Source organism: Leucopleurus acutus (genome assembly GCF_964270905.1).
Source record: "Leucopleurus acutus genome assembly, chromosome: 1".
Lineage (NCBI taxonomy): Eukaryota > Metazoa > Chordata > Mammalia > Artiodactyla > Delphinidae > Leucopleurus > Leucopleurus acutus.
Genome location: NC_139142.1, coordinates 66,657,488 through 66,684,853, shown reverse-complemented (window position 1 = coordinate 66,684,853; position 27,366 = coordinate 66,657,488). Strand labels below are relative to the sequence as shown.

Genomic DNA, 27,366 nt, shown 5'->3' with positions numbered 1-27,366 from the left:
CTATTTTTAACAATTAAGTGTTTGTTGGGCATTTTCACACAACAGTACAATTGATTCGCTACATTTAAAAAATTAGTTTCATATTATTGCAATATTTATATTAGTATGCTTTAATCATAGCCTTAGCAACGGACATTTATGTTGCTCATATATATTTTTAAAAATAGGTATTACTTAAAAAAAATAGGTATCACTTAATTGGCCTCCAATATGTTGCACCAATTTACACTCCTGCCGATGGCATATGTGTGTGCCTGTTTCTCAGCACCCCTATTGTCACTGAGGATTATCAAAACTTTAAAAAATAGATTTAAAAATTTATCTAAGTTTGTCTTTTGCAGTAGAAATGTATATGCATTGGAAATGCATGAAGTCAGCACATTTACCTGAGTAGACAAATTGAAGAGTCCCACATCAGTGTAAGAGTAAGGTAGTGGGGAGTCATTAATTTGTTTCTCTGGTTTATTTTCCTAAGATTTGGGACTTAGAAAGCATTTTCTCATACAGTGCTCCAAATGGTGAGTGGGTTCACAGGCTAGATGGGGATGTTATACTATAGAAGGTACTAGGCCTCTAATTCCAGCTTCCAGGGTACTTGTAGTTAATATCCCCAAAATGTAAGGCTGTGCTGGTAGTTTGAGACTCTAATCACTGTTTAACCATGTTTTTTTTTATTTTGTTTTGTTTGAAATACATTCAGACATCCAATTTGGGAGGTCAGAAACACACTTCCCCTCTATTGTAGTTATATGGCGCGTACCCACCACCTCACCTCTCCTACCTTCCTCATACTGGGAGACAAGTCTTACCCAGAGTTTTGGATCTCGGCAGGCGGACATGCCATCTTACACACTACCCTCGACTGAATGTGAAACAACCTGAGAAACACAGACTATTCAATGGGAGAAGGGAGAAGAGGAGTGAAGGAGGTAGATAAAAATCCCCCTTGGCTATGGAGAAAAGGCCGAGGGTTTCAGTTCCCTTGTTTGAGGCAAAGATGGCACAGAGCCCCAGGAATAGGCTTAAAATAGTGATCCTGGCAGGGCATACAAGACTTCTGAGATTGATCAGAAAAGCTTCCAGCTTATGAGATCTCCAGTGTCTTTTTTCAGCCAGCAACTGGAATAGCAAGGTAAGTCATTTTTCTAATTTCTTGATATACTTCTTATCAACAAATAGTTTTTTCAGACTTCTTGGGTGAGAAAGCAGAGTTCTCTCCTACGCTGAGGGGAAGGAACCTGTTTCCTGGAAATAGCTCTGCCATATTTCACCAGAAATACCTCATAGCCTCATTGGTTGTATTTCTTAAGGCTCTGATGAAGTTCTATGTTCTCAGAAAGAGGGGACAAGTAAATACAAGTCCACTTCAACGTTCTGAACGTTCTGAACGTTCTGAATTCCTGGGTGCAGAAAGTATGTATACTCTCATCTCTATACGCATCACAGTATTTGTTTCTGGCACTGAGAAACAGCATTCAGTGAGCCCAGAAACACTTGGATTTTGTACAACTTTTTTTTTTTTTAACGAATCCTTATCTTAAAATGTCTATCAACTTTCTTTAACTTTTTAATTTTTTATTGTCTCTTTTAATCTTTTAAAAATTGAGGAATAATTGACTATCAACTAGTTTTTTTTAATAAATTAATTTTATTTATTTATTTTTGGCTGCATTGGGTCTTTGTAGCTGCGTGGTCTTTCTCTAGTTGCGGCAAGCGGGGGCTACTCTTTGTTGCCGTGCGTGGTCTTCTCATTGCGGTGGCTTCTCTTGTTGAAGAGCATGTGCTCTAGGCACGCAGGCTTCAGTAGTTGTGTCCCACAGGCTCTAGAGCGCACACTCAGTAGTTGTGGCACATGGGCTTAGTTGCTCCATGGCATGTGGGATCTTCCCGAACCAGGGATAGAACCTGTGTCCCCTACATTGGCAGACAGATTCTTAACCACTGCCACCAGGGAAGCCCTCAACTAGTTTTTAAAATTTAAAATCACAACTTCTGGTAGCAGGTTTAAAGAAACTAATTAAAGCTAAGTATTAAAGAAATTCAGATGGCCATCAAATATTTGCCCTCCAAAAAGAATGCCAGCCCTAACTGATTTCATTAATGAGTTCTACCAAATCTTCAAAGCATACTTAATATCTATCTCATGCAAACTGTTCTAGAAAATAGAAAAGTTCAGAAATGGCCAGTTCATTTTGAAGGCCAAAGTCTTTTTTTCATTTGTTCATTCATTCATTTATTTATATTCAGTTTTTTAAAATTGAGGTATAATTGACATATAACATTGTATAGTTTTATATAATAGGTGTTGTACACCTGTTAGTTTCAGGTGTAGAACATAGTGATTTGATATTTGTATATATTGTGGAATGATCACCACAATAATTCTAGCTAATAACTGTCACCATATATAGTTGCAAAAAAGTATTTTTTTTCTTGTGATAGGGACTTTTCCAGAGGCCAAAAGTCTTGATTCAAAAACTAGATAATGGACTTCTCCGGTGGCGTAGTGGTTAAGAATCTGCCTACCAATGCAGGGGACACGGGTTCTATCCCTGGTCCGGGAAGATTCCACATGCCTTGGAGCAACTAAGCCTGTGCACCACAACTACTGAGTCTGAGCTCTAGAGCCCGCGTGTCACAACTACTGAAGCCCGTGCTCCGCAACAAGAGAAGCCACTGCAGTGAGAAGCCCACGCATCGCAATGAAGAGTAGCCCCTGCTCGCCACAACTAGAGAAAGCCCACATGCAGCAACAAAGACCCAGTGCAGCCAAAAATAAATAAAAAATAAATAAATTTATTTAAAAATAAGGACAATACATGAAAAGAAAATTATTGACCCCAAACACTTATGAATGTAAGTGCAAAAAAAAAATCTAAATAAAGTATTAGCTAAACAAATCCAAAAAAAGTATTTAAAAAATCATACATCAAAATCTAGTAGTTTATTCTAGTAAAGCCATACTGGTTCAAAAGTGGAAAATCTACCAGTGTAATTTACTACATTAAGAACCTGAAGTAGAAAAATCATTATCTAAATTGAGAAGAAAACACTGGATAAGTCTTAGTGCCTATTTATGATTTTTTTAAAAAGCAAGAACTCTGAGACTTCCCTGGTGGCTCAGTGGTTAAGAATCTACCTGCCAATGCAGGGGACACGGGTGTGAGCTCTGATCCGGGAAGATCCCACATGCCGCAGAGCAACTAAGCCCGTGCGCCACAACTATGGAGCCCGCGTGCCACAACTACTGAAGCCTGTGCGCCTAAAGCCCATGCTCCGCAACAAGAGAAGCCACCCCAGTGAGAAGCCCCGCGCACCGCAATGAAGAGTAGTCCCCGTTCGCTGCAACTAGAGAAAGCCTACAGGCAGCAATGAAGACTCAACGCAGTGAAAACAAATTAATTAATTTAAAAAAAAAGCAAGAACTCTTAGCAGAGTTGGAGTATAGAGCTTTCTTAATTTGATAAAGATTTTATACCAATTTCAGACACGTCTTAAAGATTGAAAACAAATCCTTGTTAATTTACCACAGTGCTTGTAGGGGAGGAAAAATAATTTTTCCTCTACCCTTCTGAGTTCTTAGCTGAGACCCCTGAAATAAAAGGCAGATTAACAAAACAGAAGAAAAACAGAAGTTTATCAACACGTATACCTCATGGATACATGGAAGATACCCAGGGAAAAATAAGTAATCACTGAGGTGTCTTAGAATTCAGGATTAAATACCAGTTTAATAGGGAAAGAGGATGGGAGATGTAGGCATCTTAGGGATGAGTAAATGATTTTTAGGAAAGGTGAATGGGCCTTTAGAAAAATAAATGTGAGTGACAGTTTGTCTGGGTGTGGTTTCAATTTCTAGTCTCCTCTTCTGTGATAAGAATCAATCTTCCCTGGTTGATTAAATTCGCAGGGTGGGGATTTATGACAACCAGGTTTCTTTTTGGAGGATCTGTCTTTAGGCAGAAAAGGAGAGTTCAATGAAAGCCTACCCCTGCATTTGCTGCTTTTCAAATGCTAACAGCTCAAAATAACCAATGTACCAAAATGGCACATTTTGGAGTGGCATGTTCTGAACTCCTACAGTCATATTTTGGGGTGGCATTATTCTCCTACCCATCATGCTATAAGGAAGAGAAAAGTTGTATTGGTTTATTTTATCAGTTTTCACATACAGGTTCTGTGAAGATGATTTGTAGAGTGTTGAAAACATAAAAACAGAAAAAATTGTTGTGGACTTTTGTCATTTTTTTTGGTTGTCCAGTTTCCAACTCTTCTTCCTTTATGGGAGAAATCCTTTATTGTTTATAATCATGTACATGAGATGCAATGCTCTGCTTCCCACAGTGGAACCTTATGTGGGAACATCTTCCTTTTTCTTGAACTGTAGCCCTTCTGCAGCCAGTGTGAGATATGATCTTGGCTTAGCCAATGAGATGCTCCTGCCTGGACCCTACTCTAGCCAGATGGCCTATGATGGTTCGATTGTGCTAGCTGTGGCAGTGATCAATGGGGGCAATGTCCAGCAGCTTCCTACTGCTTGGTCTTCCAGAGCTGTCTTGACTCCTGCATGTCTTCTGAGTTTGGTGTTCCTTTCCCATTGACTCATTGAACCCATGAGAGCCTTCAGTAAATTCTCATTTTTCTTTTCATTTAAAGTTTTATGTATATGCAACTAAGAACCTTGACTGATACACCTTTCTTTCTGTCACCTAGAAGCAATTCAGTTAATGTTTTATTCTATTTCTTTCCATATTTTTGCTTTGCATTTTTTATATAATTACGATCAAGCTCTCTACTTTTTTTTTTTTTTTAAGAACAATAAACACCTTTATTACATGGACTAAGATAGGAAGGAGGAGGACTCATTTGCCTTTCTGGGCCTTGATTTTCCTTAGAGCTCCAGCTCCTTGCCCTCCAGCACATAGCCATCTGCTTGGCCACACTGGCCTGGTCTAAAAGTGATGCATGCAAGAATCTTGTCCTGCTGGAACTGCTCCTCTAGAAGACTGCTGATTTGAGCATTCTTTTTCCTTTCATCATATTTCTTCTGAATTTTCTTTGTTTTTTGTTTAAAATTTCTTAGACATACAAATGGCCAACAAACACATGAAAAGAGGGCTTCCCTGGTGGCGCAGTGGTTGAGAGTCCGCCTGCCGATGCAGGGGACACGGGTTCGTGCCCCGGTCCGGGAAGATCCCACATGCCGTGGAGCGGCTGGGCCCATGAGCCATGGCCACTGAGCCTGCGCGTCCAGAGCCTGTGCTCCACAATGGGAGAGGCCACAACAGTGAGAGCCCCGCATACCGCAAAAAAAAAAAAAAAAAAAAAAAACACATGAAAAGATGCTCAGCATCACTAATTGTTAAAGAAATGCAAATCAATACTACAGTGAGGTATCCCTTCACACCCATCAGAATCGCACCGTTAAGAAATCCCCAGACAATAAATGCTGGAGAGGGTGTGGAGAAAAGGAACGCTCTTGTACTGCTGGTGAGAATGTAAATTGATACAGCCACTGTGGGGAACAGTATGGAGGTTCCTTAAAAATCTAAAAATAGAACTACCATATGACCCAGCAATCCCACTACTGGGCATATACCCAGAGAAAACAGTAATTCAAAAAATGCACACACCCCAATGTTCATAGCAGCACTATTTACAATAGCCAGGACATGGAAGCAACCTAAATGTCCATCAGCAGTGGAATGGATAAAGAAGATGTGGTACATATATACAATGGAATATTACTCAGCCATAAAAAGGAATGAAATTGGGTCATTTGTAGAGATGTGGATGAATCTAGAGACTGTCATACAGAGTGAAGTAAGTCAGAAAGAGAAAAACAAATATCATATATTAATGCGTATATGTGGAACCTAGAAAAATGGTACAGGTGAACTGGTTTGCAGGGCAGAAATTGAGACACAGATGTAGAGAACAAACGTATGGACACCAAGCAGGGGAAGCGGTGGGTGGGGGGTGGTGGTGTGATGAATTGGGAGATTGGGATTGACATATATACACTAATATGTATAAAATGGATAAGTAATAAGAACCTGCTGTATAAAAAAATAAAATAAAATTCAAAAGAAAAAAAAAAAAGAAATTCCTTCCCAGGTAGGATTTAAAGAAGTTAAAAGCTCTCCTCAGCTCCATAGATGAGAGGTTAACAAACCCAGAGGCCAGGGGACAGGGCAGGTGGCCCAGTCTTGCCAATTATGAGAACTTTGGCCACCTGCCAGGGTGGACAAAGCAAACCAGCACATATCTTTTAATTTCCTCACAGTCTATTGAGTAACATATAATAGATACTCTTCAACTGAAAGAATTTAAAGTCACATGCCTAGAGCCGCCTTATTTAGCCAGTCTCTCGCATGTTGACCTCTTATCACCAAAAATATTTCCTGTAGCTATTCATGCTATTAGATCCCTTTACTGCTGTTGTGGGTATGTGTAAACAGGAATTCTCATTTGAGTCATGATTAGTCTCCAGATAATTAACTCATGAACTTGTGGCTAAAAGTTTCCTTTGTTAATAGCCTTAGATTCTACTAAAGTAGAGCTAACAGAAAGGGGAAAGAAGTAAATTTGGTTGGGGGAAATACTACTATTTGGCACATACTTCTTAAACCAGTTTAACTTCATTTTACTGTATTTTTGATTGGCCAAGGGTGGGTAAGAGACTACATAACTGCTATCTTAATTTGTTGAGTTAGAGAAGTTCCTTGATTTGTTTCTAAGTTCCTTAAATAGCTTGTATTAATCTAGCTCTTTTGACTTTCTCCATGTAGGTTCATCCTATCACCACTCAAAAAGTATTTGGGGCTTGTGTTTTGGATCCAGCTGTTTAAGAAGAATGACTGAGAAGGAAATTAGGCCATAATTCTAGAAGGTGAGATTGAAATAGGTGTTAATCTTAAACATAAAGACAAAATGAAATGAGGCACACAGAAAAATGAGCAAGGTGATTATGAAATTTGCTTTTAAATTAAATATAAATCTACAGCAAGCTGCATCTCTTTTCAGAGTCAACTCAGGGTCAACCTCTGTAGTCCTGTGCAGTGTGGTAAATCCACTCAAGACCTAGAGTTCAGCTGTCTTCCCTATCGATTCAAGTTAAGCTAAGATCCTTTTTTTGTTGCTGTTTTTTTTTTTTTTTTTTTTTTGGCCGTGCCACCTGGCATGCAGATTGTTAGTTCCCCGACCAGGGATCAGACCTGTGCCCCCTGCAGTGGAAGTACAGAGTCTTAACCACTGAACCACCAGGGAAGACCCTAGGATCCTTTTCTTGAAACTCATGAAAATAGGACAACAGATTCAGTTGTCGACATTAGCAGTGGCAGTCACTCGCTCTGTTGCTGTTGGGTTTTTTTGGTTTGTTTTTTGTGTTAAAAAAATGTTTTTTAAGCTTTTATTAGAAAGTTGATTTCATATCCTCTCCTGCTGGAGTAAGTCTATATCTGAGGATGCTAAAAGCCTTGCTGCCAAGCCAGTTTTGAATGTAGTTTAAACTGGGAAAGGAACCTTCATTGGGATGGTGGCCAAGAAGCTAGTCAGTTGTAGATATAGCTTAAAAGGTCATTGGCTCACTTGCAAAAATGCTGGCAGCCTCAACATTTGCTACAAATTCCTCTCATTAATCCGTTGTTTTTGAATTTCTTTCCCACTGAGAAACCTAAGAATGTCTCTTGCCTGAGTGTACCATTCTCAGCTGATCTGCTTCCCTGAGATGTTAGGAATGATGCCCTGCAGCATCCCCCGTGAGTCACAGCTCAGGAGGCAGGAAGCCTTATGAGTTCTTTGCATATAGCCACTACCCTGTCTCTCTGTGACTCAGTCCACACTCTCAAAAGGGCATAGACAACATGCCTTGAGAAGCACCTGAGGCTTTGACCCAGAACTGTCAGAACCAGAAAGGGTCTCAGATAGCCTGTCCAAGAGGGGAACTAACCATCCTGGCTCACCTGGTACTGAGTTTCCTGGGACACAGAACTTTCAGTGCTGAGCCTGGGAATTCTAGACAAATAGGGATAGTTGGTCACACTATGCTCAACTATTTAGCAGAGAAGAAACTGAGGCCAGGAGGCTGACCTGCCCACACGAACAAAATTAGAATCCAGATCCATTGGTGCTAAGAGTTCAGTGCTCTTTCTATACTGGTACTTCCTTATATGCGCATAGTGCGTTGCACACTATAGGTACTTAAGATTCTACTGTGGTTGTTTTATGAGTTCAAGGGAAGTGCTTTTCACAGATATGATCATTTCTAATTAGCAGTGATCTCACTCAAGGTCATCATTAGTCAGTGGTCTCTACTTCTGGACTCTGAACAGAATAGAGTTAATGAAGGGGAGGGAAATGTAATGAACAATAATAGAAGTGGTTAAGAAAACAGAAGGATTGGGCTTCCCTGGTGGTGCAGTGGTTAAGAATCCGCCTGCCAATGCAGCCCTGGTCCAGGAAGATCCCACGTGCCGCAGGGCAGCTAAACCCGTGCGCCACAACTACAGAGCCTGCGCTCTACAGCCTGAGAGGCACAACTGCTGAAGCCCGCGTGCCTAGAGCCCGTGCTCTACAACAAAGAGAAGCCACCGCAACGAGAAGCCCGTGTACCACAATGAAGAGCAGCCCCCGCTCGCTGCAACTAGAGAAAGCCCACGTGCAGCAACAAAGACCCAACGCAGCCAAAAATAAATAAATGAAAGAAAGAAAGAAAGAAAACAGGATTGTGCAAAGATGGAGAGACCTATGTGTACAGGTTGGCTGAGCAACACTGCAGCAGGGGACACGTAGAAATACAATATGGGGTATAAACACCGAAGAGAAGGGTACATTATTTCCCTGTCCTCAAAGAGTGTGGTAATGACTATGTAATGAAAATTATATCACTGATGTTCATGGTTATATGTTTTCCAAGGACTTCGAAAGAACCTAACTCCCAGCAGTATTTGTCCTTCTAGGTCTGAGATCTGCCCTGTTTTTCTTACCAGTTCTCCCCTGGATACTGAGTTTTCAATAAAGTAGCATAAATTACTAGGGATCATTAGTCTGTTATACCTAGATCTTTATGATCTCTTATCTAAACACTGCTGTATCCCATTCAATGCTATAGTCTTCTCACCTGCAAGAGGAACTGGTGGTATCTGTATGAGGGAACAGAAAAAGCATTAGGAATGTGACTGGCTGATGATTAAGTCTAGAGAAATGACTGTTGGAAACAAGGGTCCAGGAACATTATTTATTGTGGCCATCTTCAGCAATTCATTTTGTGGGGTAGTGCTAGGCACTTGAATTCTTTTATCTGGGATGGAACTCAAGGAAGTGGCACATGGAAAGGGAGCAGCATAGACAAAATGGAAGTGACTAAGGTGTTTTGACACCCATTAAGATGGGTGTTAACCCTCAAAATGGAAGCCAGATAACTACTTTTCTATTCCACCACACCTTTTCCTGCTGGTGACCAGAGACAGAGTTACCTTTTCTTCTGACTAATCCCTAAAAACACAGGTGAACAGAGGCACAGCTGACCTACTTTGTAAATATTTATTGTAGTGTTAATCAGCAAATTTACTGCAGGCAGAGGTCTAGTGACCTCACAGCCATTCTGTTTTAGGCTGAAAGCCACAGTGGGAGCTGACCTTAGTTAGGGTAGTGCTGCTCCAAAAATGGACTTGTGACCACCCATCAGAAGCAAGATGCAAAACAAACGTTGTTTAAAAATGCAAATTATTGGGCCATACCCCAGACATTCTGAATCTGATTTTCTTTTTCTTTTAAAATAAACTTTACAATTTAGAATAGTTTTTATTTTTTAATTTTTTTTAAATTATTTTATTTTTGGCTGCCTTGGGTCTTTGTTGCTGCATGTGGGTTTTCTCTAGTTGCAGCAAGCGGAGGCTGCTTTTCGTTGCAGTGTACAGGCTTCTCATTGAAGTGGCTTCTCTTGTTGCAGAGCCCGGGCTCTAGGCGGGCTTCAGTAGTTTTGGCGCGTGGGCTCAGTAGTTGTGGCTAACGGGCTCTAGAGCACAGGCTTAGTAGTTGTGGCGCACGGGCTTAGCTGCCCCGCGGCATGTGGGATCTTCCCGGACCAGGGTTTGAACCCGTGTCCCCAGCATTGGTGGGTGGATTGGGGAAGCCCTAGAATAGTTTTAGATTTACAGAAAAGTTGTGAAGGTAGTACAGAGTTGCCATATACCTAAACACTCGGTTTTGCCTGTTATTAACATACTAAGTTAATATGGTACCTTTCAACTAGTGAACCAATATTGATGCTTTATTATTAACTAAAGTTCATACTGTATTCAGACAGCCTTAGTTTTTACCTAACGTCCCATTTCTGTTGCAGGATCCCATCCAGAATATGATACATTATTGTCTCCTTAGGCCCTCCTTGGTTGTGATAGTTTTTCAGACTTTCCTTGTTTTTGATGACCTTGATGGTTTTGGATGGGGTCTTCGTTGCAGTGCGCAGGCTTCTCATTGCCGTGGCTTCTCTTGTTGCGGAGCACGGGCTCTAGGTGCGCGGGCTCAGTAGTTGTGGTGCACAGGCTTCTCATTGCAGTGGCTTCTCTTGTCGCAGAGCATGGGCTCTAGGCATGTGGGCTTCAGTAGTTGTGGCACGTGGGCTCAGTAGTTGTGGCACACGGGCTTAGTTGCTCTGCGGCATGTGGGATCTTCCTGGACCAGGACTCGAACCTGTGTCTCCTGCACTGGCAGGCGGATTCTTAACCACCACACCACCAGGGAAGTCCTCCCCCTTTTTTTGAAAGGAAATTACTATGTGCAACCCCTTGAGGGGTGGGGAATTAGGTTTCACATAAAATTATTTGGAATTCTTCTACATGGGAGATTTGTCTATTTTCCACCATTTATTTATTCAATAATTTATATTAGGATAGACTCATGGACATTTATTTTATACTTTTATATGTCCCCATTGTTGAATTTTTTTATTTTTAATTTTGTTATTAAAACCACTACCCCACCAGGGAAGCCCAGTAACTCCTTTTTTAAAACTTCAGATATAAATCGGTGTGAGTTCTCTAGGGCTGCCATTACAAAGTACCACAATCTCGTTTTAAACAGCAGAAACTTATTCTCTCATAGTTCTGAAAGCTAAAACCCCAAATCAAGGTGTTGACAGGTCATGTTCCCTCCAAAGCCTCTAGGGGAGGATCTTGCTCCCCCAGCTTCTGGTAGGCCAAGGCATTTCTGGGCTGTGGCAGCATAATTTCAGTCTCTGCCGCCATCTTCACATGTCTGTCTTCCCTCTGTGTCTGTGTGTCTCCTTGTCTTCCAATGGCGTTCTCCTCTTCTTACAAGGACACTAGTCAAATTGGATTAAGGTCCCACCCTACTCCAATATGACTTCACTGTAACTATTTACATTTGTAATGACCCTATTTTCAAATAAGGTCACATTCTGAGGTACTAGGGCTTAAGACATCTATTTGGGAGACATAATTCAACCCATAACAAATTCACATACCACAGAATTCATCCTTTTAAAGTGTTCTTTTCTGTGGTTTTTACTATATTCACATGGTTATGCAACCAACACCACTATCTAATTCCAGAACCTTTTCCACATTCCAAAAAGAAACCCCATACCCATTAGCAGTCACCTTCCCCTCCAATCTTCCTCAGCTCCTGACAACCAGTAATTTACTTTGTTTACATGGATTTGCCTATTCATAAATATTTCGTATCAATGGACATTTCATAAAATGGAACCATATAACAAGAGGCATTTTATGTCTAGCTTATTTCACTTAGCATACTGTCTTTAAGGTTAATCTCCACTGTATCATGTATCAGTACTTCATTCCTTTTATGGCTGAATAATATTCCATTGAATGGATATACCAGTTTTGTTTATATATTCATGAGTTGGTGGACACTTGGGTTGTTCCCACTTTTTGGCTATTATCAATAATTCTGCTGTGAATATTCATGTACAAGTTTTTGCATGACTTTTTAATTCTTTCATACCTAGGAGTGGAATTGCTGGATCATATTGTTAATTATGTTTAATTTTTTGAGAAACTGTCAAACTGTTTCCAAAGCAACTGCACTAAATTCTCAGCAGCAGTATAAGAAAGTTCTAATTTCTACACGTCCTCCCCAACACTTGTTATTGTCTTTTTGATCACAGCCATCCTAGTGATCAAGTGAGGTGGTATCTCATTGTGGTTTTGCATTTCCCTCATGAATGAGGATACTGAGCATCTTTTCATGTGTGTATTAGCCATTTGTATGTCTTCTTTGGAGAAATGTCTGTTTTAACTCTGCCCGTTTTAAAATTGAGTTGTCTTTTCATTGTTGAGTTTTGAGAGTTCTTTACATATGCTGGATATTCTCTCTCTCTCTCTCTCTCTATATATATATATTTAGCTATGATTTGCAAATTTTTTTCTCCCATTCTGTGGGTTGTCTTTTCACTTTCTTATAATGTTGTTGTTTTAATATGTATTTTTTATTTTGGCTGCATCGGGTTTTAGTTGTGGCATGCAGCATGCAGACTTCTTAGTTGTGGCATGCATGCGGGATCTAGTTCCCCGACCAGGGATCGAACCCAGGCCCCCTGCATTGGGAACACAGAGTCTTACCCACTGGACCATCAGGGAAGTCCTGTCTTTTCACTTTCTTGATGGTGTCCTTTGAAGCACAAAAGTTCTTAATTTTGATGAAGTCCAATTTATCTTTGGACTTCAAAGATAAAGCCACTTGTGCTTTAGGTGTCATATGTAAGATAAATGGTTTAGGCATATGTTTGCCCAGAGACAGACAGTAGGTGATTTCTGGAAGTTCCAGTACTATGTTAAGCATATAAATCAAACAACTAAAGGAACATTTTCATATTGTAGAAAATTCTACAAAAATTTTTATACAAAATTGAGAACTCAGAACGGTCACATTATTACTGAAAAGAGAAAGCATTTGCAATGAAAACTATAGCAAATGGCAGAGTCACAATACAGCTGACTGGGGAATAGGAAGTACATGTTCTAACCATTTCTCATCTGATATTGACTCAAGAGTGTGTTGACTGCTGAAACAAAAGCATTTCCATAATTTAGCAAATCTGTTTTTACGAAGCTTTTGTGTTTAAACGAAGGCCTAGATGATGTGTTTCTAGTACCTGACACTACTAGGGAGGAAAAGGTAGGAGAAAACAAGTCACCCTGGCAATTCAGGGAGCAGGGAGCACTCTTCCAGCATTTGATTGCAAACTACAAGGCCCAAAGCTTTGTTAAGATTAGAAACAAGTAACTAACAGAGAAATATTGGGACTTATAGGCTCGTTGTTCACCAGAGAGCATCAGTTTTGGTTGCATATGAATGTTTTGGTTTTTTTTTTCTGAGGACACTTGTACTAGCCCAATAACAACACTAACAAAACTGCTTTTGCTGTGTCACTGGCATACTTTAAATTGCTTTAAAAAATATCTCACTTGTTTTGTTCTTTCTTGGAATGTTTTATGTTATAAAGCAGTCCACTACTGCTGATAGGTGTGTGTATATGCGTATATATGTGTGTGTGTGTGTGTGTGTGTATATATTGTGTGTGTGTGTCTAAAGTTTTTTTGCATCTAGATTTTTTTTCAGAGAAAAGTATTAAATTTTGATCCCATTAAGCAAAACATTGTCAACATTAGTTTTTCATTGGTAGCAATGACCTCTTAAATTTTCTTAATAGAATCCTTTAAAAAAATAAGTATTCTCTGAAATATTTTGTCAGAGAACGATATGTGGATATGTGCTAAGAATGCCTATTAAGTAATTAGAATTTTCTCCAAGTAGTCAGTGGAATCATTTTATAATGTCCTAAGTAGAACAGCCAGGAGTCCTGAGCAAACAGAAAGGCAATTAAAGGAAGCTAGCTCCTTTGAATTTACAGAACCTAGGATTGTATTTGTGGTCTGTACTGGATACATTCCAGCTCTACATCACAACACAAAATTTCCCATTTCCTCAAAGCTAAAAGCCGAGGCATCAGCTAAGTAGATTGATAAACAGAAAAGTCAAGATAGGCACAGTTCATTAAACTGTCAGCCAGCAGTTGAATAACCATATTTCTGATAAATTGAGGTCTTGCAAGGGTTAACAAGTTATTTGTAAAGAGGAAAGTACATTCAATTGATGGAGAAAATGCAATATATGTAATTACCTTGATTCTACAATTATGTTAACAGGACTCTGAAAGATACATATAGGCAGACTACTGAAGCTTTAGGACTGTTAGCATAATATATAATCATTAAACGGCCAGAAATGATTCAACATTTTAACTATAGTTTTTGGGTAGTATAGACTTTATTTCATATATTGTTAGTTTTGTATTAACATTATCATAGTTTATTAGCTTGAGGGTTGAAATTTCTTCCCTCAAAATGTAAACTAATATTGTAATAAAAAGACAAAGCGAATTCTTCTCTTCAAAATTAATGTTACAAAAGACTCTTACGTTATACATTTATTCCGTCAAGTATGTATTATTCTCTAAGCCTGTGCCATATGATATTCCTTCCAGGAAGTCCCTCTCAGAAGCGTCTTCCCTGGGTTCCCATAGCACTATCCTTGTATCTCTTTTATAGCACTTATTTGTATCTTTTAAAGTGCCTTAATGTTCCTTTTAGGTGGGCGGTGAAGTTTGATTTATAGAAGTAGAAATTTTGCTTTGGATGCTCTATTTATAGAAATCTGGTCTTTCTGATGTTACTCTATAAGTCTTTCCGTGATAAGCTTTTAAATAGTGGGTTAAATAAAATGAGACTCAACTAGTAGTTTTGGCTGTATTTCTTCCCTTAGAAAAACATAAAGCTCAAGCAAACATTATATATACCACTTTGTTTCATCCAGGTTGCTCATCAACACATTAAATTTGTAAAGAATTACCAAGTTGAAGTGCAACTGCTTTATAACAACTGGAGACATGTTAAAATAAAACAGATGTAAAGAATTTTTGATGTGTTTTTCAGTCTTAACTATTCACCTTTAAACAAATCAGAACTTATATCAACAACTAATCATGTAATCATTATTCCCATTGAAATTGTAGACATCACAAATTTTTCCCACTTTTTCCTGTTGTATTAGCCAGAAAACTTTCGGTGGCAATTTGGAGAAATATTAAATGAAAATATCTTCAACTAGGAGTGAAGAAAGCTCTGGAAGGAATGTGGAACAGTGAAAGAAGAGAAAAGCTTTACCTTGATAGAATCAGGACCACCAACGGACCTTTTCTGTCTCTAGCTTGGAACCTGGGATCAGAAAGGTGGGTTCAAGTCTCAGCCGTTAAGCCTTAATTTCTGTATCAGTAAGGGTATCTTTACTAATTCAATATTGTATTAAACAAGATGATACATTAAAAAAAGCCTATAGAATTGTGCCCAACTCTAAGTTCCTAATTCCATGACACTGGACATATTTTTTTGCAACTATTGATATTCATATAGCACCTTTAAATCCAGACAATTCAGGATACCAGGTCATTTAAATGAGGAGCAGAAATCTTAATGTTTAAGAACAAACTAAATGAAATAAAAAACAATACAAAAGAAACAAAAAAATAAAAAAAACTATATCCTGAGAATATCCCAGTCCAGCATTTGCCTTGGCAAAGGAATAAATTTCTCAGCTCAAATTCATCCTACACCAGTACAGTTCAACAGTTTTTTAAGTGTCTAGTTGATGCCACACAGGCAGTTACAGAAGACAAAATTTCTCCCTTTAAGACACAGTCTAAAAGGGAGTATTAAAATGCAATGTGATGTTCAGTGCATAGAATAATATATAAAGTACTGCAGGAACACAGATGAAGAAGCAGTTACATTTGCTTGGTTTGAGAGGAGGGTAAGAAGCGTTAAGGAGTTATCAAGGGGAAGTGACATTTAAACCAGGCCTAAAAGGACTGGGAGTCAGCCAGATAGAACAAGGGAGAGAAGGGCATTCAGGTGAAGGAAACAATAATGAGTATACAGTCAAATTCATAGAGATAATTAGAAAGACAAAGAATGCAAACCATTGCAAAGAATGTTCCAAAGAAAGGGCTCACCTCAGAAAACAGGCTAAGTTTCAGAGAAAATATTATTTGCTCCACAGAAATGATTTTCTGCACTCTGTGAGACTAACCAGTCATCTTTTGTGAGTAAAATAATTTCAAATACAAGAATGATAAAGAAAATTAGCTTTATTTATGTAAATTAGAAAAACTGATTGTAGTGTTAGAATTTGTCAAATGCTTTCATTCTGAACGATTTACAAGTGTATTTATATACAAACATAATAAAATAGAGTACCATCACATTGCTTTCTCTTGACTCCAAGTGTCTCTCCATTCTGAACATGCCCCTCTCACTTCGGGTTTTAATTTTTAACAGGGAAATGCTCTGTTCTGACACAGTGCTTGATTCACACAGTATAACACTGAAGTGGAAGGAGAGTCAATGACCATCAATAATTAAAAATTATCCTTCAACCAATATGACTTTATCATTAGATTTTTTTCTATATTAAAATATGTTTCATGTTAAAAAAAACATACTTGTATTCATTGAGGATCTAAATTTGTTGTACTAAATTTGACATTTATATAAACCCACAGTTAATTTAAATATAGATATGAATCTATATTAAACTCATTGGTATGAATGTTTGCCATAAATGAAAATGATGAAAATTATTAGGAACAGAGGTAAAAGAAAATCCATGTGAGAAATTGAAGTGGAAATGCCCTATTCTATTTAAAATGACTAAAATTTCAATTTTCTGAACTCAATACAAATAAAACCAATAGATGGTAAAAAGCCATGATATTTATAGACACCAAATCTTAAGTCACACTGTAGGGCATTAATTAATTTGTACTATTACATATTTTAGATAATTCTAAACCAAGTTTCCTAAATAGCTTGCCAATCATTTACGTTGTTTGAGAAATCCAAGAAAGTCTAATACAATTATTGAATAAGGCCGAATTTTAAACTGGCAATCGAGATACAATATAAATGCAGATAATTTATATTAGAGTCAGATTTATATATGTCATAGTACTATGTGTGTATGGACTATTAGAAGAAATAAACTTTGTTTTTAAAGCAGTGGTTGGTTTTCTAAGTTTAATTCTTTAGCACTTTATTGAAATTCCTGGCAAGAATTCTGACAGAGCTCTGTGATTTTATTATATGAAAGAAAGAAAAAAAGAAACCCACAAAAAATGTTAAGTTTGCTGTGACTTTTCAAAGCAATTTAAGTTAAAACAAACAGCCTCCAAGTGCACTTGTGTCTAAAATGCCACTTTTGCCCCCAAAGTGAAAGAAATGATCAAGTATTGCGTTAAGGTGCTTACTATTCAAAAAAAACATCAGAGGAAGTTGGTCTTTAATTGGATGCTTGAATTCTTTCCAGAGTTCTTAGTATGTTTAGATGTTGGTATCTTGAGTTTGACACTTTCTTGATTGCCCTTTATAGCAGCTTCAAGGCGGGCTTTCAAGGCTGGAGAGGAAGCCATTACACTTTTAAAAACTGATGAATACTGAGGCCCAATCTGCATGAGATTTTGCAAAGCAAAGTCATGTAGATTTCTCATTATGGAAGTTGCTGATCCCAGAGCATTCTCATCCAAAAGGAAGGAAATGAGGATGGGCAGAAGACAGGCCACCAGCTGAGAGCCTGGAAAGTAAACAAATGATGTAAGCCCCAGGTTCAGGGATGTAAATGTTTCTTATACACTTGATCTGGACATATTTCCCCTACTTGAAGGGAAGCAGTTCTTCCAATCTCTTCTCCCAAATTAATACAAAACAGTATCAATACTGTTGATTGATTAACATCAACACCTGCCCTTCCACGAGTGTGAAAATATAATGCTAAGTGACTAATGGGATGTTTTACAGTTTAAATAACATTAAATTTCTGATTTTGGACAGATTCTGATTTAGTATGCATTTAGTGCTAGCACTTACGATGCTGTTCCTCAGCAATGGCTACCAGTGCTTCCAAGACCTTTATGCCTTCTTGAAAGATCTGAAGCTCAGTAGTGTCTTCAGGTTTTCTTTTGTCTATTTCCTGCAGTTTTTCCACGATAGAGGATACTAAAGAGTAAATGTACGGGTAGGAAACAGCTGGATTCGGATACTGAAAAATGGAAAGTAGGAGCTGATAGGTCTTGATTTGTACCTAATCAGAAAAAAGACAAAAATAGTATAAACTGTAAATATAAATTTACATTTATATTAAAATGTAAGTTTTAATGTAAATTTTTAAAGTAAATTAATGTAAATGAAAAAAATTTAAAGCCTCCCCTCCCACACTTAAATTTATTTTATTTCTAATTTATCTTTAATTTTGGAAGTCCAAGCACTAACAGATATTCAAACTTGCATGCTAACAGTGGTTGTGACAGCTTGGAGTGGGAATAAAGTGGTTAATTTTTCTTCTTTTGACTAGTTCCCATTTTCCCCCTCGTTTGTCTCTCTATAATGTAAAAAATCAAACAAACACACAAACTTGAAACATATTTTGGAAAATGTTTTAGATGAAAATCACATATATTTGATGCTATGAAGGTTTTAAGGAACCATGTCTGGACCATATTAATTATGTGTCATCACATACTGGAGGCACCACTCTGAGACTGCTACGTAAAGCTCCTGTTAGGCTAGAGGAAACAGATAGGGCAGGAGAACAAAAGGAGATGACTATACAGCAAATATAGAAACCATCCTTTATTCATTTGAATGATTATTTTTTTTCTGAGAGAAAATCTGGTTACTAAACTTTAGGAGTCTATTTGTGATCATGTGCTACAAACTTATTTTGTACCACATAACAGCATAGGAAATTAATTTAGCAAATAAAAGGGCCAGAAAGGAATGGGATTAATTTGTATATGCTGCTTTTGAAATAGGTCCCATTATTTTACAGTCATATACTGAAGGCACATGCTAGAGTCTTCCTTCCCTTTTTTTTTGAAAGGAAATCCACTGAAGTTCTAGGGATATATCAATTTTAAGATGCCCCTATTTCAAATTTAGGTTTTTTTTTTTTAAATTTTTTAAAAAACATTTTCTTTATCTTTCTCCAACTAACTACATTCCAACCTCAGGGCCAAAAAACAAGACCATTATTATTTGACTTTGTCAACCCAAGAACATGAATTAATCCAAACCTAAAAATAATTTTCAGTCTGGTACTTTCTGTTGGACTCAACAAAATCATAAGGAAAAGTTCTGCAAAAGCCTAAACATGTTCCTATTACAAACATCTATCTTCTAAACACACTTACCATAGGATCTTTTATCTCAAGAGTAGCCTTAAATTTCTCAATACAGCGCTTCTGAAGGCATGGGATCGTAGTTACTTCTGGACTGGTAGACAAAGTAAATACTGTGATAGCAGTAAGCAGACTGACTTCATCAAGTTCTTGGTGTGTTCCAGCTACTAAAAAGAAATAATCTATGAGAAACAGATCCCAGCACTGTCATATTTACTGTTATATACAGCTGTGAAGCTGTCTCTAGTTTGGTAGTAATTTCTTTTGTGTACCTAAGGATTACAGACAGTGATATGGACTGACTGACTAAGAATCCTGGCAAATGCTGTAGCTTTAAAATATGCATTTTAAGTAATTCTAGAGTCAAGAATTACCAAAGAAATTACAGTCTGCATAAGTAAAGACATCAGTAAATACTTATATACATTTACTAGGAATATGCATTAACTAGTTATGTGACCTTGGATATTTAACCCCATCTTCAGTTTTCTCATCTGTAAAATGAAAGTAACAGTACTTAAATTTATAAGGTTATGAGGATTAAATGAGTTAATCCTCACAAAGCATTCAGAATAGCATGTTGCACATAATGCTCAATATAAATTAGCTGTTATATTATTATTTTTATTGTGGAGAAATACAGAAATGCTTGGACAGTTGTTTTTTCTTTGTTAAGTTTAAAGTATTCATATTTTGATAATACACGTGTCAAGCGAAAATAACTTAGCACTTTGTTTGCTACATATACCATTTCTTAACAGTACAGAAAAATTTGAAAATATCTGTGTGTGCCACAATCATTTAAAGGAATTTTCTACTGGATGTAATTTACTTCATTTCCCAAAGTCATACTCTCATTAAATAATTTTAATGAACCTCTTGTGGAAAATCAATGTTATTTGAAAAGGAAAAGGTGTGGCAAATTCAACTCATTAAATTGTGTAAGAATGGATTACTACTTATGAAAAAAATTACATATATATGTAGAAGGTTTGGTAACATTCACTCATCAAATACTTAAGAAACATTTTCTATGTGCCAGCACTCTTTTTGGCACTGAGAATACAATTTACAGAGAAGATACAGAATATACCAAGAAGTAAATAAAGGATTTCAGCTAGTCACAAGGTCTATGAATATAAAAAATATATTAAAAGATAATAGAAAGCAACTCAGGAGTTGCTACATTGGGCAGTCAGAGAAAGGTTTAGGAAATTAGTGTTTGAGCTGACACCTGAGACACAGCAGCAGTGAAAGCAAAATACTATGGATGGGTAGGATTTATTTTATAAAAATAATTTTAAGGTAAAATAGGTGCATGGTTAACATTTAAATTATGACAGTATTATTATAAGCACTTTATATTTAATCCTCATTAGCATCGTGAGGTAGGTACACTTATTTCCCCCATTTTATGGATGAGAAACTGAGGAACGGAAATTCAGTCATTTGCCCAAATCACACAGTTAGTAAGGCATTCAGTTTGATTCCAGAAAGCATACTGTTAACCATGATGCCATAGTGCTTCACATACAGCCAAGTTATTCTTAGTCATTTATAGCAACTTGAAACTACAATAGCTAGTCTGTTTAGTAAAAACGTCTTTTTATTCTCCATAAGATAAAGTTCTCCTGCGTTCCTCTTCCCATTTCTTCTAAAATTCCCTTATTCTCCCAGCCCTGCCCAAATTCCATTATACCCATTCTCTTTTACCTACAATACATGCAAGGTTCGCTTAGCATTAAGCCCCATGGAGAGGCCTATGTGGTAAGGAACTGAGGCCTCCTGCTAACTAACAGCCAGTGAGAGACTGAGGCCTCTTACCAACAGCCATGAGCGAGTCCCCTTGGACCCCGGCCAACATCTTAACAGTAACCTCAAGAGACACCCCAAGACAGAACCACCCAGCTATGCTGCTCCCCAATTCCTGACCCTCAAAAACTGTCAGGTAACAAATGTTTGTTGTTTGAAGTTACTAAGTTTGGGAGCAATTTGTTATGTAGCAAATGTTTTCCCTATCAGCTCCTTCCTTAATTCTTCTCAGTAGCTAGTCCAAATCCTCAGTGTCCTAACCTCATTCTCTGACAGACAACAGAAAACCATCTCTGTGTGTGTGTGTGTGTGTGTGTGTGTGTGTGTGTGTGTGTGTGTGTGTGTGTGATGAAAGAGGCAAGCTCATCATAACTCAACCTAACAACTTATGCCTATTAACTTTCCATCCTTACCTCCTTTCCTCCCTCACACTGGCAGATTCATCCTTCTAAATGTGCTGTGAATTTTTTTCCTTTCTGCCTAGAAAAGGGATGCTGCTTCCCTCCCTAATAGTTCCAACTCCAACCCCATTTCCACCTTTTTTTTCCCCATAAGCATGAACTCATACTAGAGCCTCATCTAAAAAATAAAATAAAATAAAATTCCTTGACCCTGTATCTTCCTTCAGCTTTCTCGTCTCCCTGTCGAGAGGAGCCTGTACTTGATCCTTCCCCTCCCTTACTCCTCTCTTGTACCTCAACACTGTGAGCGTGATCTCCACAGTGTATTTTACACTGCTGACCACTCTCGAGTCATTAAAACTCTCTTTTCTTTGGCTTCTGTTTCTGCATTATATTCGGAATCTCCTCCCATCTTGTTGCATAAACCCAAGTTAGGTGATTTCAACCATCCCACTGACAACTCCCAAACGCATGCAGTCTAAAACCATCTCTAGCCAGACTTTCTTGAAGCCCAGACCGCTTCATATTTCATTCCACTTGATTATCCTGTAGGCATTTCAAAATAAACTCACTATCTTCCCCTGAAAACCCTCACTTTGGTATTTCTGTTAAGGGCACCATGAACACCCAACTCACCTTACCCCTTTCAACTCCTAAACCAAACTATCAGTAAATTCTGTTCATACTTGCTAAACATTTTAGTTTTCATTATTTCATTCCTTGTTATCCTTACTGCTACTACCTTGTCTCCAACAGTCTTGCTTTTTTCTCTATACTGCTGCCAGAGTGAGTCTTTAGAAATGCAAATCCCATCACTTTACTCCAGTTTTAAGAACACATGCCTATTGAAGGCAGCCCAAATTACCAATCATGCCAAACCTTCCATCATCTGGCCCCACTTACCGTCCAACTTCCATCTCTGCTAATCACCGTTCACCACCCTCTTACTCTTTCCCCTCAAACCCACATTCTCTCGTTGCTCTACTTGCCGTCCCCAAATGTACCATGCTATTTAGGTCTGCTGGTCTTAGATCAAAATGTTGCGTGAGAATCCTTTTCTATGATGTCCATGTGGAGAATGGAGAATGCTTTCTAATCCTTTAAGAAACTGACTGTTTTGAGAAGACTCTTGTGGTAGCTACAGAGGTGTAGCACTGAGCTCCCCTTCGTGAGGGCAGGTGCTGCCCAGCTGTGAGGCATGCAGTCAGCTGTTAGCTCCTCAGGGTTGGCCTCAGCCCCCGAGTTTGCTTGACTGGGATCACAGTCTTCAGGGGGCAGCCACATCTGAGGGAGTGTAGACACTGTTGTCCTATGGGAGGCACTGACAGGCAATATTCAGAGCCGCCCAGCAGGCATGCTGAGCTTTGCTGGATGCTGGCACTGCAGCTTGGCTTCTTTAGCCCAAGATTGCTTTCCCCATTCCCTTCACAGGCCTTGTTCCTTAATAAGCCTCTTGCTCCCCAAACTCCATCTCAGCATGAGCTTCCAGAGAACCCTACTGTGACACTCTGCCTGATTCACTCAAACAGAGCTGACTACTCTAACTTTTGCCATTTGGTCTTTTTTTTAAGTTTTGTTTTGATGTGGACCAATTTTAAAGTCTTTATTGAATTTGTTACAATATTGCTTCTGTATTATGTTTTGGATTTTTGGCCACGAGTCATGTGGGATCTTAGCTTCCCGACTAGGGATCCAGCCCATACCCCCTGCACTGGAAAGCGAAGTCTTAACCACTGGACCACCAGGGAAGTCCCTATCTCCTTTTTTTAATACTAGAAAGGCAGTGATAAATAAGACATTACTGTTGCCTTCAAGGAGCTCCTATGGTATTAATCATACCTTATGGCACTAGCCTCCCCTAGACTCCCAACTTTGGGCACAAAGTACGTGGTCAATAAATGCTGAATTCAACTGAAACCTTTTTACCATACAAAATAGAATATGGTGAATTGTGACACTGATAAACAGAACAAAGAAGGCAGGGATAGGGACTTCCCTGGTGGTCCAGCGGTTAAGAATCCACCTCCCATGCAGGGGATGTGGGTTCGATCCCTGGTCGGGGAACTAAGATCCCACATGCCACGGGGCAACTAAGCCTGTGCGCTGTAGAGCCCGTGAGCCACGACTAGACAGCCCTGCACGCTGCAACTACTGAGTCCATGTGCTCTGGAGCCTGTGCACCACAATTAGAGGGAAACCCACACGCCGCAACAAAAGGTCGCGTGTGCCACAACTAAGACCTGATGCAGCCAAATAAATATTTTTTTTAAAAAGGAGATAATTTATAATATGTCTAAACACTTTTTACAATTACCATGACATAATGTTGAAAATAAGACCTACTCAACAATAACAAAGGGAAAAACTAAGTTTAATGGATATTGAACATAATACTAGCTATCATTTATAGATATATGCCAGGTAAAAAGCGAGATGCTTTTCGCATGTTATGTTATTGCTCTAACAGTCTCCTGCAACACAATCTCCTTATTTTGTTAATGAGAAAACTAAGGCTCAGAGAAGTTGGATAACTTGTCTAGTCACTTAGCTAGTAGGTCCTGGAGGGACAGATCAGTCCTGTATTATATTTATAATGTATACCTTATGCAGTTTTCAGTACATTGTGCATATTAAAAAAGTTCTGTCAGCTAGACATGGATGATACTGTATTTTAAAATTAACATATTATTACATTTGAAGGTCTCTCACTGTCAACATACAGGCTGCCAGTCATTTAATTGCATTAACGTTAAAGATACTAAAATGAGGGGGCTTCCCTGGTGGCGCAGTGGTTGAGAGTCCGCCTGCCGATGCAGGGGACATGGGTTCGTGCCCCGGTCCGGGAAGATCCCACATGCTGCTGGGCAGCTGGGCCCGTGAGCCATGGCCGCTGGGCCTGTGCGTCCGGAGCCTGTGCTCCGCAACGGGAGAGGCCACAACAGTGAGAGGCCCGGGTACCGCAAAAAAAAAAAAAAAAAAAAGATACTAAAATGAGACCATAGATATTTTCTGTCTACAATACATATCCTCTAAACAAGTATGTAGTGAACTGTGGCCTCCTTTAGGTGAGACTGCCAAACATGATCAAGTAAATAGCTAATTCTCAAAAAACTGTCCCTCTTGCTTTTTAAAACAAACTGAACAACTGCTTCCAAAGAGCCTAAATTACCTGGATCCCAACAGTCAAGAACTGTTGTTAAAGCACTACGGAGAAGGTCAGTCCAAGCAGTATGGCTCTTTTCTGCTCGGGCCATGGGAGAAGATAATATTCCTTTCAGAGCCTGCAGGGAAGCTGCAACTGTTGAAGATAGCTGGCCCCCAGGTAACTTCACAGCAGTTTCTCTGAGGACTCCAATTGTGAGGTACAGTATAGTAGGGAGGATTGAGATGCTTCCTGTAATGTTTTTAAAAAACACTATTTCAGTCTATATACAGTTCCTCAAAGGAAATCACCAAATGAGTTAGATAATGTCAAAGATTTCTAGCTCTTAAGATTATTCTCCATTAGGGATTATAACTGTTAAGATAATTTAAATAACTTTAAGATTTTAAAGGGTGGATTAAATTTTGGCTATAATTGGAGATGTTATTTAAAGTATATCACAGTACCATTATCCATTGCTGTGTTATTTTTTTTTAATTTGGTAGTTGACAAACATTGAATTTATTTTTACTTTTTAGTGTGGTAAAATATATGGAACAAAAAATTTACCATTTTAATCATTTTTAATAGTTCAGTGGCATTAAGTACATTCACAATGTTGTGCAACCACTATCACTATCCATTTGGATTTTATATTAAACCCTTTTGAAGCAATTTGTAGTGAATCACTCAGTACAAAATATTAAAGTTTCCATGGCCACTAAGTAGTTAAAAAGTCACTTTGTTTAAAGTGAAAGAGAAGAGACTAAAGCTAAAATAGTCAATCAATTTTCCCAGAGGCTATCAATAAAACTCATATCGTATATTTTTGCCCCCAATCCTCTGCTAGTCACTTTTTCTGCTACTATTGGTATAAGACAGTGTGTGAGAACAAGGAATACAGGTTTAAAAGTTAAACTGAAGCTTAAAGTCATGTTAAAAATAGGACAGAATGTAAGTTGGTCAAGACACATTTAAGCAGGAATATGCTTACCAATTAAGAAGTATCTATTAAATACTGAGTCCCTATTATGTACTAGAGGATACAAAATTTCACTGGAAACAAGACATATGTCTGCATATATATTTATCTTCTCTTTCTATAATAATCAATTACATATACCTCTATATGACACATAAAAACTACGTATCTACATATGGAAGCTATACACACACACACACACACACCAAACAAACAAAAAAAAGAAAAACAAAACAAAACAAAACTCAATATGAGCCAGAGTTTTTAGGGAAGCCTTCACAGATGAGGTAGGGCTGGAGCTGAACTTGAAAGGAAGGCAAAATTTTACAAAGGAGAGAAGGGGTGGGGTCATTTCGGATCAAGTAACACCATCGACAATAGTACAGAACAGGGATATGCATGAAGCCTCCTGGGTGTAAGGTTCACACAGAAGGAATCAGGAGGCAGTTGTACTCTGCAGAGCCTTAAACACTATATTAAAAGCATGGACTTGATTCAAAACAGAACTGGATATGATGAGAAGCTTCTGCTGTCACTGAGGTAGGGAAAGTCCATTAGATACTGTATACCAAAAAATGCCCAAGAGCTAGTAATTGCCATCGATGGGTTTACAATATTCTCAACCATGGAAGAGACTATCTATGTAGAGTACATGCTGTCTCTGTATTTACTTTCGCCCTTTTAGTAAAACAGATTACTGGAATATTGTAATGTTAACCTTAGAGGATTAAAGACCATATGCAAAGCTTTGGGGGTCAGCATTTGTGTAATGAGGAAAAGATAAGCAACCATTACCTCCATTATCTATCAAAACCATTTCTCTCCTTCCAGGTCAAATAAAGCAAATCAAACACCACAACATACCTTCAGGAGAGCACACTGCAGGAAGTTCAGAGAGGATAACTAATGCAGCGGAAACCAACCTACTTCCATCTTCCGACAGCATCTGTGGCTTTGTAGCTTTTACTCCTGGGCTACCTGTCAATTTAGGATTTAGCTCTGGGAGCTGTCTAACTAGAATGCATACACACAATTCCAGTGTTGCAAAGACCAAAGATTTCCCAGGCACAAGTCCTCCTGTGTCCTTTCCCTCTCCAAATTCTGGCAAGGTTTCTTTTTCAGCAGCCCCATCATCAACTAAAAGACAAAAAGAACAATGTTGAATAAATGCTTCAGGTTTGTTTTGCTTCTGGTAGATGGCAGTTTAGTTCATTTCTGTTGTAGGTAACACATTTAAATGGGTGAAGTCTTGGGTCTTAAAGAATGAAAGAGAAAGTTATGGAGGTAAAAGTAGTTGTCTTTATGTGGACTTCTTATTGCAATGGATCAAAAGAAATCCTCAGTGACCTTCTCAGCCTTAAAATATTGTCTGGTTAACTCCTTGCTGTTAAGGTGTGAACCTGATAGCTAGAGCTCCAGCACTGACCTTACCACCTTAATATTGGTAGTGGCTGGGCAGAAAGATAGGAACTGAGGTCCCTGATGTCTTTAAGAAGCTGCCATCTCAGCCCAGGACTGCCAACTTCTGGACTTCTTTTAGATGAGAGAATAAGTTCTCGTGTTTTAAATCTACTGTTATATTGCATTTTCTGTTATAGGTAGTCAAATGTAATCTTAAGTGATAAACTCACCAATACCAAATTTGACTTGTAAATGAACAATTTAATCACTTTGCAAAACTTAAGTTATTAAAGAATTGTCAGTAGTTCTTTCCATGTACATTGGTAAATACTTAAAAGTAGGTACTCAATCA

At 38.4% G+C, this 27,366-nt stretch overlaps 2 protein-coding genes across 7 annotated transcripts in view; one reads left to right on the top strand and one right to left on the bottom strand.

Moving 5' to 3' along the window:
- LOC309968689 (uncharacterized protein) overlaps positions 1-15,269 on the top strand; it is a gene marked incomplete at its 5' end in the record, with an annotated part of 48,302 nt that extends 33,033 nt beyond the window's left edge. Inside the window, one exon of the mRNA XM_082850049.1 lies at positions 15,157-15,269. The remainder of the gene's footprint in view (positions 1-15,156) is intronic.
- Positions 15,270-15,272: 3 nt separating this feature from the next.
- Positions 15,273-27,366, bottom strand: part of HEATR5A (HEAT repeat containing 5A) — a 112,873-nt gene continuing 100,779 nt past the window's right edge. For 4 of the 6 annotated variants that reach the window (XM_082853318.1, XM_082853317.1, XM_082853322.1 and 1 more), the window contains 5 exons: positions 26,478-26,750; positions 24,659-24,883; positions 19,289-19,443; positions 17,967-18,180; positions 15,273-17,673 (listed from right to left, as the gene is read on the bottom strand). In XM_082853318.1, the coding sequence (XP_082709444.1) occupies positions 17,366-17,673; positions 17,967-18,180; positions 19,289-19,443; positions 24,659-24,883; positions 26,478-26,750 (1,175 nt within the window). In that variant the 3' untranslated portion in view covers positions 15,273-17,365. The remainder of the gene's footprint in view (positions 17,674-17,966; positions 18,181-19,288; positions 19,444-24,658; positions 24,884-26,477; positions 26,751-27,366) is intronic. The other 2 variants (XM_082853319.1, XM_082853321.1) reach the window with 1 other exon arrangement.